The sequence below is a fragment of the Choloepus didactylus genome, chromosome 4 (genome assembly GCF_015220235.1).
Source record: "Choloepus didactylus isolate mChoDid1 chromosome 4, mChoDid1.pri, whole genome shotgun sequence".
NCBI lineage: Eukaryota > Metazoa > Chordata > Mammalia > Pilosa > Megalonychidae > Choloepus > Choloepus didactylus.
This window is the reverse complement of record NC_051310.1, coordinates 121,042,647-121,055,998: the sequence shown is the minus strand read 5'-3', so window position 1 is coordinate 121,055,998 and position 13,352 is coordinate 121,042,647. Positions and strand designations below refer to the sequence as shown.

At 35.0% G+C, this 13,352-nt stretch overlaps 1 protein-coding gene across 1 annotated transcript in view; it reads right to left on the bottom strand.

The window, feature by feature from the left end:
- ADAM10 (ADAM metallopeptidase domain 10) overlaps nt 1–13,352 on the bottom strand; it is a 194,947-nt gene that overhangs the window by 6,001 nt on the left and 175,594 nt on the right. The window contains exons 10-14 of the mRNA XM_037833846.1: nt 12,285–12,468; nt 5,382–5,532; nt 4,367–4,550; nt 2,354–2,462; nt 1,668–1,888 (exon numbers count right to left, since the gene is read on the bottom strand). Of these exons, the coding sequence (XP_037689774.1) occupies nt 1,668–1,888; nt 2,354–2,462; nt 4,367–4,550; nt 5,382–5,532; nt 12,285–12,468 (849 nt within the window). The remainder of the gene's footprint in view (nt 1–1,667; nt 1,889–2,353; nt 2,463–4,366; nt 4,551–5,381; nt 5,533–12,284; nt 12,469–13,352) is intronic.

The following is a 13,352-nucleotide window of genomic DNA, read 5'->3' as shown; positions in this document are numbered from 1 at the left end:
ATTAAATATTTTAAAAATAGGAGTGAAAGAGCTTTTGACTCATAATTCAATGAGTCCAAATTAGAGATAATGAGGAAAAGTCAAAATTAGAGATAATGAGGAAAATATCTTCAGATGATATAACTTACTATCTAGAAAATCTAAAATATAAGCTACAAAATCTACAGCACAACATACTCAGGAGAACATAATTTTGAGATCCCCATTAGCAGATTTCTCTTTCTGCATACTCTATGCCTCTACAGTAGACAAGTACACCAGATTCCAACTCATTCTTATTAGAGATTATCAGAGGGAAACAAACAAAAGAACTGGATCTGAGGTGAAAGCAGAGAAGTAAAGAGCCAAGAAAAGTCACAGTTGACAAATGTTGGAAGGAAAATTTGAATCCTAGTGTGATTCCTAGCTGTGCTCCTTCTACTACAACGTGGTGCCAAAAGGGATCTTTGACTTAAAAGACATTAATTGAACACCTCTTATGCACCAAGCACAGAAGCACAAAAATGATTATCATATCATGGTTTAAGGAAATCTAGGATAAATCAATTACCCAATTACTTGGTTTAAAATCCAGGTCTCCTGAATCCAATTTCAATGATCCACTACATAGTCATTACCTATCTAAAAATCACATGCTCTAGCATGCAAAGTATTATTCTTTCTAAAAACAATAAACGTCATTTTAACTTTGGGGACAACTACAAAATTTTTATTGCAGAATGTTATTACAAGAATACCAAAAAGGGCTGACAACTACACAGATAGTATCTTTTGTGTTTTTAAGGCATCCTCAGTCCTGAAACCCCTCCAAAAATGTAACAAATAACTTAAGCTGTGTTGGGGGAAGGGTTGAGTTCTAAGTCAATTCCAAAGCAAACTATATTCAGCTCAGGTATTGCTCATTCTCAAATACATCATTTGCAAGTTTCCTACTGATATTTTAATGTAATCACTTAGCATGAATATTTAAATGACTCAAAGTAGTTGTTCCCAGCAATTCTTTAAAAAAATGTCAGGTAATTCAAAATTTGTATAACTTGGATGGAGAAATGTGGGCTTGAAAATATTATAGTTCAGTGGATTTATGTTGGATGAACATCCACAATCATTAACAGATCTACGAAAGGCTCTGTATCTGATCTTTCCTGTTCAACATTTCCTATCACAGACAAGATGAAGATTCAGAAATAATATAGAAAGATCAGGGAAACCTTCAGAAAATCACCAATTGCTCTTTTCTCTCTCTTGTTCAGCAAAGTAGAACCCACAGTTGGCTAGCTGTCATACTGAGATAAGGGGAGAAGTATAAAAAGCAAGCAGGGCTTTTCAAAACAATTTAAGGAAAAAGTCCAAGAAAAGGCCCTAATCACCTGGGCCAAAGCAGGAAATAACCTATCCAGGAGATGAACTAGGAAACAGAGTAAAACATATGACTCCCATCACCTAACTAACCAATCTATGAACAGTATACATGTGGAAAGTCTGATCACTTTAAAAGAAAATAATACCTGGGATATTATTTTAACTTTAAAAATCATTAAATAAAATGATTCCAGTATAAATGGGAAAGAAGTGATTATTTCCTAACACTGGTGACCTCTGGCCAAGTAAAACTATAATCAAACCATTTTCAGTTAAGTTTCTGTATCAATAAAAACTATACTTACCACAATCCATTCAGCAATGTTTTCATAGAGCTCTGGACTAAAGATTGCTTTTTTAAGCCTAGCTAGAGGACCATCAGCATCTACTAATCTGCACCGCATGAAAACATCACAATAGCCTCTAAAATCATTGCAAGGGGATCCAGGTTGCAGGGTGATGGTTCGACCACCAAATTGCTTGTTCCACTGTACAGACCCTGTACTGGCACAAGTCGATGGCTCCACTGGAAAAGAAGAGCCAAATATAAGCTCAAGATCAGACTTACTTATGGGTCAGTTGTGGAGAAAGGGAGGGAGGGAAAATGCTACCTGAAGTCATTACCATAACATGCGTTCATTAGTTAGGATAGATAACAAAATTAGTAATTCACCTTAAACGTTTCAGTAAAGGCAAATAAGCAGCAATTCTTGACTTAGTGTCTACAATGGCTTTAAAACTTTCTAATAATGTTTACATTAAGTATTGCCATAAAGTTAGCTATTTCTCATTGAGATTTTCATCTTGGAAACATTTGTAGGGAACATAATGCTAGAGATACAATGCTATGCTACATTAAAAAATTTCTCAAGAAGACATACTTAGCTGAAAACTACCTGTACAAACTGTATGTCAAAGTTTAACACTTAATATTCAGGAGAAAATAATGGTTTTTGAAGCAGACTTTATAACTCCTATTTAAAAACCTTACTTTTCTTCATACAGCAGACATGACATAATTCCTTATCATCTTTGCCATCAGAACTGGCACAAGTACACTCCTCCAAGCCATATTTTTCACAGATAGAACCTGCACATTGCTGGAAGAAAGATAAAAGACAAATTATTTAACCTTGGTATAGTCAAACTTCTATTCACCATGATAGACAGGCAGGTCTAAGCTTCTAATACCAAAGCAATTGAGCGGAAATATAAAATTTACTTAAATGAAAGTCTTTCCTACAAAGCATAGATTAGTATCTGAAATGGGTCAAATAAGCACATTTCAAAATGAGTAAGTGCAAGTAATATAGTAAATCCTTAAAAGATGTGGCAACTTACAAACAAAAACCTAAAAAAATAAATGGAGAATAAGAGATTAGATGAGCATCAGTGGGGGTATGCTGGTTTGAATCTAATATGTACCCCCAAGAAAGCCATATTCTTTCAATAGTCTTGTGGGGGCAGACCTATTGTGAGCGGGATCTTTTGATTGGGTTCTCTCCATGGAGATGTGACCCGGCCCATTCAAGGTGGGTCTTACTTAGTTTACTGGAGTCCTTAAGAGAACTCAGGGAGAGAGAGAGAGCTCAGAGCCAACAAAGACCCAGATGCTTGCAGATGCAGACAGAGAGACATTTTGGAGACAGTCATTGAAACCAGAACCAGGAGAGAAGCTAAGAGATGAAATCCAGAGTTTGCCCTGGAGAAGCTAAGAGAGGAACCCCAGACACTTAGACAGAAATGCCCTGGGAGAAACAAGCAAGGACGCACAGGAGCTGAGAGAGAAAAGCTAAGACAGAAGCCCTGAGACATTTTGGAGAAAGCAGTGGAAAAGAAAAGCTAATCCTGGCAGAGGCCCAGCAGACTCTTCAGCCTTCCCATGTGACAGACGAACCCCAGATGCCATCAGCCTTTCTTCAGAGAAGGTATCATCTACTGATGCCTTAATTGGGACATTTCATGGCTTTCCAACTGTAAATTTGTGAACTAATAAACTCCCTTTGTAAAAGCCAATCCATTTCTTGTATTTTGCATTCTGGTAGCTTTAGCAAACTGGAACAGGGGTAAGCCTCAAGTTAATATTATGTGCTGCCTTGACATCTGAGAAAAATTGGGAGGGGCTTTAAGGGCCTAAATGCAAGTCCCCCCCCCCCCATTCTGCTCCCAGAGCAAAATAAAGTCCCCTAGCCAAACAACCCTCCTTATCACAGGACCAGGCACAGTTCCTGCTTATCCCTGAGTAAAGGGTTTCAGTCCCCTGCCAGCCTGTAGAATTACTCAAATAAATCAATCATACATCATCCTGTGGGAACCAGGGATCACCTAACCCTCATACTACAGAGCGGGCCTCCCATAGCCTCTGAATTTTTACTGTTTCCGACTACAACCCCTGTGTGGCTATACATGGGATGTAGTGTCCTCCTCTCCCCGGCTGTGAGTATGATGTGACTAAAAACTGTTGTCAATCTTATCTGTCATGTCTGGTGTCATATGTTCAACCTATCCCCCAAACCCCAAAGCAAAATCCCTCCCTCACCAATGGGTGAATAGGAAGAAATCAAAACAATTATTAGCTCCTTTATTAGAAGAGAATAATGAAACTTACTTCATGTAGAGGAAAGTGAAATTGAGCCAAGAAAGCTTTAAAGACTTCAGAGAATGACCAAAAAATTTCTTTAATTTAGAATACTGAAATATTAATTCACAAAAATTTAAAAGCAGTGTCAAAAAAGTCATATGTCTAGCTGCATACAACCATGTATCTCCAGAGAATATCTAATACATGTAGTCGGAAGAATGAAAGACAAGTCAGTAACTAATAAAATGACACCTGGCATTTATGCCACATAATGCATTCATGGCTTTGTGGGGAACAGAAGCAGAAAATTATTGAAACAGGAACCAATATTAATTACTTTAGGCAGCTTTAAGTGTCAACAATTATTCTGAAAAGTCAGATATTATAAAATTAAGTTAAAAACCTATTAAACCAAATGCTTACCCCATTAATGCATACTTGTGTATGCCTATTACAATCTGTAAAATTTGGTTTAGGGTCAGATGCTGGGCAGAGAGCTGTAAAGCCATTACATATTCCTTCTCTTGCACAGTCTGAATCATCCCGACACTTCTCAGACTTTGACTTGAATGCACATTGTGCTGTACAGCAGGGACCTTGACTTGGACTAGAAGACACATTAAGTGATTAAACAAAGTAAACTGCTAGGATGCTGCTTATGTGCTTAAATATGGTCCTAATTTTTAATAATAAATCTCATCTTTTAAATGGTAAGCATATTACTGGTATACAACTTCAAATATTGGGATGAGAGGCTACTAAATTTAAACATTCTCACATGTGCTAGAAAAGTGATTAGGGGGTCATGTTTCTACAATCAAGCATAATATATCCAGCATTCTTACTCTATCTGTCTTTAATGAAAGGTTGTAATAGAAAATGGATTTAATATTAGGCAGTTAGTGTTTTTCAGTTATATCATACAGTGGTCAATTTGTAAGTTTTTCTTACAGTTATATGATAAAATCAACCAAGAAATGTAGACCAGTCATTAAAAAAGTATTATACACACGATTCTATAGTTTATGTCAATAACTACCGAAGCAATTTGGTAACTGAAATAATTATTTGATACCAAGTTGAAAAAAAAGTGTACATACCCCATATTACTTCACTATTTAGAGTTAGGATTCTAAAGATACGTAAGAAGTCATTTTTAAAAGTTTGAAATTTAAATAATACATCTTTTACTGAAAGCCTCTGCATGTCCTTTTAAAAAAAAACAAAAACAAAAACAAAACAAACCCTCACACAAATTACAAGTAATTCAACCTGCCAAAAACAGTGCAGTAACCAATCTTATTCCAGAAAATAAAACAACAAATAAAGTCAAAGTTTCAAAACCATATGCATCTCTAACCTCAGTTTTAAATGTCTGGCATAACTGGCTTCAGGTAATTTTAAAAGAACATTAACATCATTGGAATTAGCAAGGTACCTGCAGTGTTTTCCAGGTTTCAGCTTGCATTTTTTCCCCTCTGGTTGGTTTGCATCATAGCAGCACTCATCTTTACACTGATCACTATAGCCACAATCACATTCTTCACCTTGTTCTACCATTCCATTTCCACAAATAGGTTGGCCAGATTCTGAGGAAAATCAACAAAACAAGGTAAGTTATGCATATACACATTAATTTTATCTAGAATTCATAAACTCTTTAGAGCTCTATAACAAGGGGAGAAAGGAAAACTTTGTGAATAAGAAAAGTAGAACTAGGAATACAAAAATCAGGAGACCTAATTCTAGCAATGGTAACTAACAATATGACACTGGACAAGTCAAGTCCCTTTTTGGGAGGCCTCAGTTTCTTAATCTGTATAGTGAGGAAGTTGTTCACCTATTTAGGCCATGTCACCATGAGCTTTATTGAATCGTGACTGCACTATTTATTTCACACACATACTAATGAAGATAACGCTTCATCAATCAGAAAAAAAAATTAAATCTTTTTTATTACAGAAAATTTTAAACATACATAAAAGTAGTAAATAAATAGTAAAACAAACCCCATATACCTCTTATTTAACAATTATCAACAACAGGATGTTTTTGTTTAATTTACTACCACAATTTCTTTTCTGGAGTATTTAAAAACAATCCCACCTTATACACAATTGCATGTGTGAACATGCCAAGATGCATCTCTTAAAAACATAAAGGGTATTTTATTTTTTATACCTAACCACAATATAATTATCAAATCTAACAAACCCATGTTCAAATTGTTCCCAACAGTCTCTGTCTCTTTACAACTGGTTTGTTTGAATCAAATTCCAAACAATGTACTCCAGTCACTTCCCTCACAGTTGCTTTTGGTTGACTTGTCTCTTAAGTTCTTCTAATATATAACAGATTTCCTACCTGTCTTTATTTTCACCTTATTTATTTAAGCTGAGTCACTTTGTCTTGTGGAATTTCCCATACTCTATCTGCCTGACTGTATACTAGTCAATAAGTAATTTTTTAAAAAGTACATTAGTTTTGTTGGTCAGACTAAGTGAAGAACCATGTATTATTTATATATCTTTAGTATTCCACAGAGCATAAAAGTATTGGGCACAAACTTAGTTGATTAGGGTTAGGACTGTCTGGCCTAAATACAGTGAATAACTTCAGAATACTTCTCTGACTTTCTTCTAAAGTTCTTTGATTTTTGTCAAGGGAGTTTAAAATTGGACAAGGAATGCTACTTTTTGCAAGCTCACAAAATCACAGAACTTTAATATCTGCAGGGAACTTTAAGAATCAAATAACTTCATTTTATAGAAAAGAAAACTAACTTCCAGCGAGTCTGTAACTTGCCGGACAGCCATATACCACAACATGGGCAAAACACAGACTAAACCCAGGGTCTCCTAGGTCTAAAATCTGTACTCTTTTTCTTCTACTACACAAAATCAAGGTGGAAGAGACTGTGGAAAATAAGTCATGGTACAGGCTTTAAATTGAGAACTAAAAAGTAGAAGGGAACCCATCTCAAGCACAAGAACTGCAAATGTGGTACATCTGATTTAAAAATATTCTACAAATACTGCCTTTATATTCATAAGTTCCTACTTAACCACATCAAATATTAAAAGCTATTTTAAAGGTCATTAAAGCCCCAACACCCTCTTTCATTTTATACCATCTCTTTTGTTCTCTAAAACTAGACATAGCCATTGTGCACATACACACAACCAAGTAAATAATGACTTTTAAAATACAGCAATAATCGTATAATTTACATGCATGTAATTTAGGAGAAAAGGAAAAACTATAAAGCCAGAAAACCTTTCATGCAATACTTGCTACACAGTTATTTTCTTATCATACAGAATTATTACTTCAAATAAGCTATTTGCTACCACCTTAAACACACAGCAAAAGTGCTATTTAAAATGTAAAAATTATAGTTAGTGCATATTTCATTAAAATTTAAGAAACAAATTTTCTTTCCCATTGGATCACATACCATGCTGGTGGGAATGAAAAGCAGTTTGGCAGTTTCTTATAAAATGGAGCAAACAATTTCTTATGACTCAATGATTGCATTCGTGGGCATTTATCATAGAGAAATAAAAACTTACGTTCATATGAAAAAAACTGTACATAGATATTCACAGCAACTTTATTCATAATAGCCCAAAACTGGAACTAGCCCAGATGTTCTCCAACAGATGAATAGTTAAACAAACTGTGGTACATACATACTATCAAATATTGCTCAGCAATAAAAAGAAGTGAACTATTAATACAGGCAACAACTTAAATGATTCTTCAGGGAATTATGCCGAATGAAAAAGACAATCCCAAAAGACTATATACTATATGATTCCATTTATAAAACATTTTTGACATGACAAAATTTTAGAAATTGAGAACAGATTAGTGGGGGGTGGGGAGTGGGGTGGCAGGAGAGAGGTGGGTGTGGTTTTAAAAGGATGGTGGATACATGAACCTACATGTGAGAAAACTGTATAGAATTAAATACACACACACAGAAATGAGAACAATAAAAACTGGGGAAATCTGAATAAGCTCTGTGGAGTCTATCAACATCAATGCCCTGGTTGTGATATTTTACTATAGTTTTACAAGATGTTACCATTGGGGGAAACTGGGTGAAGGATATGCAGAATCAATCCATCTTTGAGTTCTCTTTATGTATAAAGATGGTCGGGCCTTGGAGTTTGCCCTCAAGTAATTTATAATCTTGTGGAATAAGACAGGCACATACACACAAAAAACATAATACAGGGTAGAATAAGTTCAATGCCACAAGAAAGGCATAACATTAGGAAGCCAAGGTCCTCCTTGTCAAGTTTATATTATTTGTGAGGTCCGATCTTGTGAAGTTGAAACCAGGTGAACAAATAAGAAAACAATTCAGTGACTCCCATATTGTTAAATACAATTGTCAGGTTTCATCTTACTTGATCAACCAACATTTGAAACAGTTACTCACTAGCCATCCTTAAGACACTTTCTTCACTTGTCTTCCACAGAACACTTTCCTTGTTTTCCTCCTACCGCATCGGTCCCTATTTCTCCCTGCTGGGTCCTTCTTATCTCATGTTAAAAAGTTCCCTAGGGCTCAGTCCTTGGATCTTTTTTTCTTTTTATCTACACTCCCTCTCTTAGGAATCTCATCTAGTCTCATGGTTATAAATACAATCTCTACCAAACCACAATTTATCTCTTCAGCCCAGACCTCTTCCTAAACTCCAGGCTTCTGTATCTAAATAGCCTACACATCATCACCAACTGGCATCTCAAACGTGTCCAAAACCAAAGTCTTGAGAGTTTCCCCTTGAAACCTGATCCTGTTTAAGGATTCTCTATTCCAGGAAATGGCAACTCCTCATCCAACTGCTCAGGCTAAAAACCTTGCAGTCATCCTTGACTTTTCTTTCCCGTTCTCCATATCTGATCCATTGGCAGATCCAGAATGCCTTTAAGATATATTCCTAACCTAGACACTTCTAACTCCTTTCCTTGCTATACATGGACCTGTGCCATCATTTCTCACCTGGATTACTGAAAAAGTCTTTACACGACATCTTCCTGCTTCTGCCTTTGCTCTCCCCATAGTCTACTCCAAAAACAGCAGTCAAGTGATACTGTTCAAATGTAAGTCAGGTCACATCACACCTCTCCTCAAAACTCTCCAAAAGGTCTCATTTCATTTAGAGTAAAAGCCAAAGTCATCAAAACAGCAAAAACACCCAGCATCTTCATCATCAACATCCCATCTGCTTTACCTCTCTGCCCTTATGCTTACAACTCCCCAATCCCACCCACTTATTCCATTCCAGCCATACTGGCCTGCTTAATATTCCTCAAACATGCAATGCTCCTGCCATTTCAGAACTTTTGCCATAGCTGTCTTTGCTGCCCTAGAAGGCTGTATCCCCAAACATCCAGAAAACTTGGTCCATAAGATCTTTGGTTAAATGTCATTTTCTCAGTAAACCCTATCCTGAACACACCTGATTTAAAACTATAACACTCTGTGGATCCTTCTCCCCAATACCAGGTTCCCTGCTTTCTTGCTTTTCTTTATTACTTTACTTTATTTATTTTATTATCATCTAAGCTACTATATTCTTTACATATTTATTACCTGTCTACCCCTACTAGAATATAAACTCTATAAGGTGAAGGATTTTTGTTTGTTCTGTTCATTCATGTAATTCCCAATGCCTAAAACGGTGCCTGGCCAATAGAGACACGCAAAAAATATGGAATTAATTGCCAAGGTATATATATAAAAAAGAATCACTCCTTAATGTCATCAATATATTAATTTTTAAAAAGCTAAAATAATCAGGAAGGGAACTATTATGCATCTTAAAAGTTTAGGGTTTTGAGGCCACTTGTAGTTTTGCTTTTATCAGGAAATTCCCATTGATCAGCTAAGGTAAATATGCCTATTGTTTACCAAACAACATAAACTTGAAAAGCATGTGTTCTACAGCTAACAGAAGATTCTAGAAATAGTATCTGAAAGTTCTTTTGTTGTGAACAAAGAACATCTTTGTCTCATATTTTTCAAATGTTTTAGAAATTTCTCTCCTTACTCTGTTTATCTTCTAGCTAAGTTTTATTTTAAATCTTCATCAGTGACCAGGAAATGAAATTATTAACCTCGGGCTCACAGGCAACTAAAAGTATGTTATCTCAGTCCTCAACCCAAACTTCTTTACAAACTCTCAAATATAGTTACAAAACAACAACATTCTTCACGGAGAAAACAAATGTCCCTGGTAAGGAATAAATTTAGAGTCAGATAGAGAACCTGTATCAAGTTGGTACAGATTCTGAAATTTCTTCTATGATTATGTTAACTTTAAATTACCAGCATTATATCAATAAGGAACAAAAGAAAATTTAATATTGCAATGTGATAGTGTAAAAAGAACTTATGAAAACTTCATCTACTTTTACCTATCAATTTTATGTGAAGAGAGCGAATACAGAGTCAGGTATCAAATGTTAATGTTCCTACTGATTATCACAAAAGTTCTCGATGTTGATCTATAAATTAACTATAATATTCAATATATGTTTATCACATCGTGACCTGGGAATAATTTCACTTTTAATAATCTCTCATATATAAATTTAAATATAAATTTTAAAAAAAGAAAAAAACCACACATACACACACATACCTCCCCCAAAAAATACATTTGAGGTAAAAACAACCAAAGAAAGAACTTCTCATCCTGAGCAAGACAATAAACCTAGAAATGTTCTTCTTTGTTAATGTCTAAGGAATCTGAGAAACAGCAAATCTGAGCAGGTGGCAGAGAGACCCAGAAAGCAGCATTTTCAGATGATACAAACTTTATATCCACTAACACAAAACCTGAAAAATTTTATGATTCTATCTCCAAGTATAGGATAAAGTCCACTTTTGCTGGAAATGAATTCTAGGAAATTCTGATAAAGAATATAGTCCAAAGCATTTATTCTGAATATCTACTACCTTTCTCCCCAAAACTCTCACTTTAACTCTGCTCACATATTTCTAGGACATATTTAATAACTGCTAATCTTTTAACGAGGAAGGTACATCTCAGGCTCTCGATCTTTGAATGTAGCCATAAGTGATAGTATTAACTAAGCAAATATAAGCACAAGCCAAAATTAAAATGGCACTAATAAAGGAGATACAGTTAATTGCATAAAGATTCAGTTTGAGTACCTGAAACAAAGAATACTGAATTAAAAAATCCATTCCAACATCTGTGATTCTACTTTGTGCCCTCCACTCCAAGATTGTTTAGGCTTTTAATTTATTAACTTATTTTAAAAACATTAATATGAGAGAATGAACCAGCTTTTACAACTATATCTCATGATTAAAATACAAAATATTAACTATCTTCACTGTTTGCTGAAGATGGCTTTAAAAAATACAGATGCGACACCCACCAGAATGGCTAAAATTAAAAAGTGTTACAAAACCAAAAGTTGACAAGGATGTGTAACAATCAGAAATCTCATATGCCATTGATGGAAGTGTAAAATGAAACAACTACTTTGGGAAAAAGTCTTAGTTTCCTAAAAAAACTAAATATATACCTACCCTATGACCCAACAATTCCAGTCCTAGGTATTTGTCCAAGAGAAATAAAAATATATGTGCATAACAAACTTATATAAGAATTTCATACTAGCTTTATTCACATCAGCGCAAACCCAAAAAGCCCAGGTGTTCTTCAACGGAAGAGTAGACAAGCTAACTGTGATATATTCAAACAATGCAATACTATATAATAATAAAAAAGAACAAAACACTGATGGATGCATCTCAAAATATTTTGTGGAAAGAAGCCTTCCACAAAAGGGTACATACTGTCTGATTCCACTTATATGAAGATTTAAAACAGGTAAAATTAATCTATGGCAAAACAACTCAGAACAATGGTTTCCTCTGGGGGTTTGCTGGGGACAAAGACTGATTGGGAAGGGGAACTTTCTGGGGTGATAGAAATGTTTTAAATACCAACAGGTGTTTCGGTTACAGTGGTGAAACATTTGCTCATTGAATGGGGTTCATAAGATTTGTACATTTAACTTACGTAAAAAACAAACATACAAAAACAACTGCAAACAATACTGAATTCTATTTAATGATATGTCGGCTGAGGTATTTAGGGGTGAAGTACACTGATGCCTGCAACTTTAAAAAAAAATGGATTGAGGGATGAGTAGAGTGATAAATATGTGATAAAGCAAATACGGCAGTGTTAATTTATAAAGTCTAGATGGTGGGTAAATTATAATTCTTTCACATTTTCTAAATGTTTAATATGTCCGTAATAAAATGATGGGAGAATATACATACCAACAAAACAGTTGTTTCTCTTCTTCTCAAGAACTTGGCTTATATTTCTAATACTACAAAGCGAGAATTTATTGTTGTTGAGTTTGTCCCCAGATGTTGCTCTTGCATACATGATGTAATTGCCATTTTCTTTTTGCCCTAAATTCTTAGATTCTCCTGGAGTGCACTCTGTTCCAGAATCATGCTGTCAAACAAAACAGAGAGTTACATAAACAGGAAGTAAAATAAGGTTTTCAGGTCATTTGATTATGTGAAATTTCCTTATCAGAAGAACAATGAAAGCTTACGGACTCTCTTTTCCTTTAGAAGGGATCTTACGGATGTTTTAGACTGTGAGTTGGGAAACTAATTGCTCTTTTAGGAGCCACTGTCTTATGAGAGGAGAAAAATCAGTGGAGGGCTAGCCACAATTTATACCTTTTTAAGTAGGGGGTAGCATGTAGGACAAACTGTCTTAAAAGTCTTTCAAAATAAACTTACCTATTTTTAAAACTAGCAAACAGGAAATGCAAACTACTGAAAAACTATGAAATAGTCTTTTAAAGTACACTTTAAATTACATGTTATGGCTAATTTAGAGAAGAGAGAGATGGGAAACAAGAGAAAGACAGGGAGCAAGAGATAGGCATGGTATAAAGTACATGACAGGAATCTGAGCTGACTTATTAACTAGTGCACAGAAAGAAAAGTAAAATTGCTGAACAGGGATAGAAACACAATAATCTATTTAAAAATAAAAATTAAGAAAAGCCAAGAGGTAAAATCAAAATACTGCTTTGCAGTATTTTGCAGGAGGCAGAGTTTTATGTGCATGTATATGCACAGAAATGTTTTTTTTAATTTTAGGAAAATTTCATTGATCAGATACATACAGAAAAGTACAGCTCAATGAATTTTCTTGAAGTGAACACACTTATGTGACCAGAACGCAGATCAAGAAACAGACTACCACCAGATCCCAAGAGACCATCCCCTCATGGGAACAGTCATTTAAAAAAAAAAAGAAAACTTAAAAATGCTCCTGAAATCACAAGTCGTAACATGTTAGGGTAAAAAACACTGGGTCCT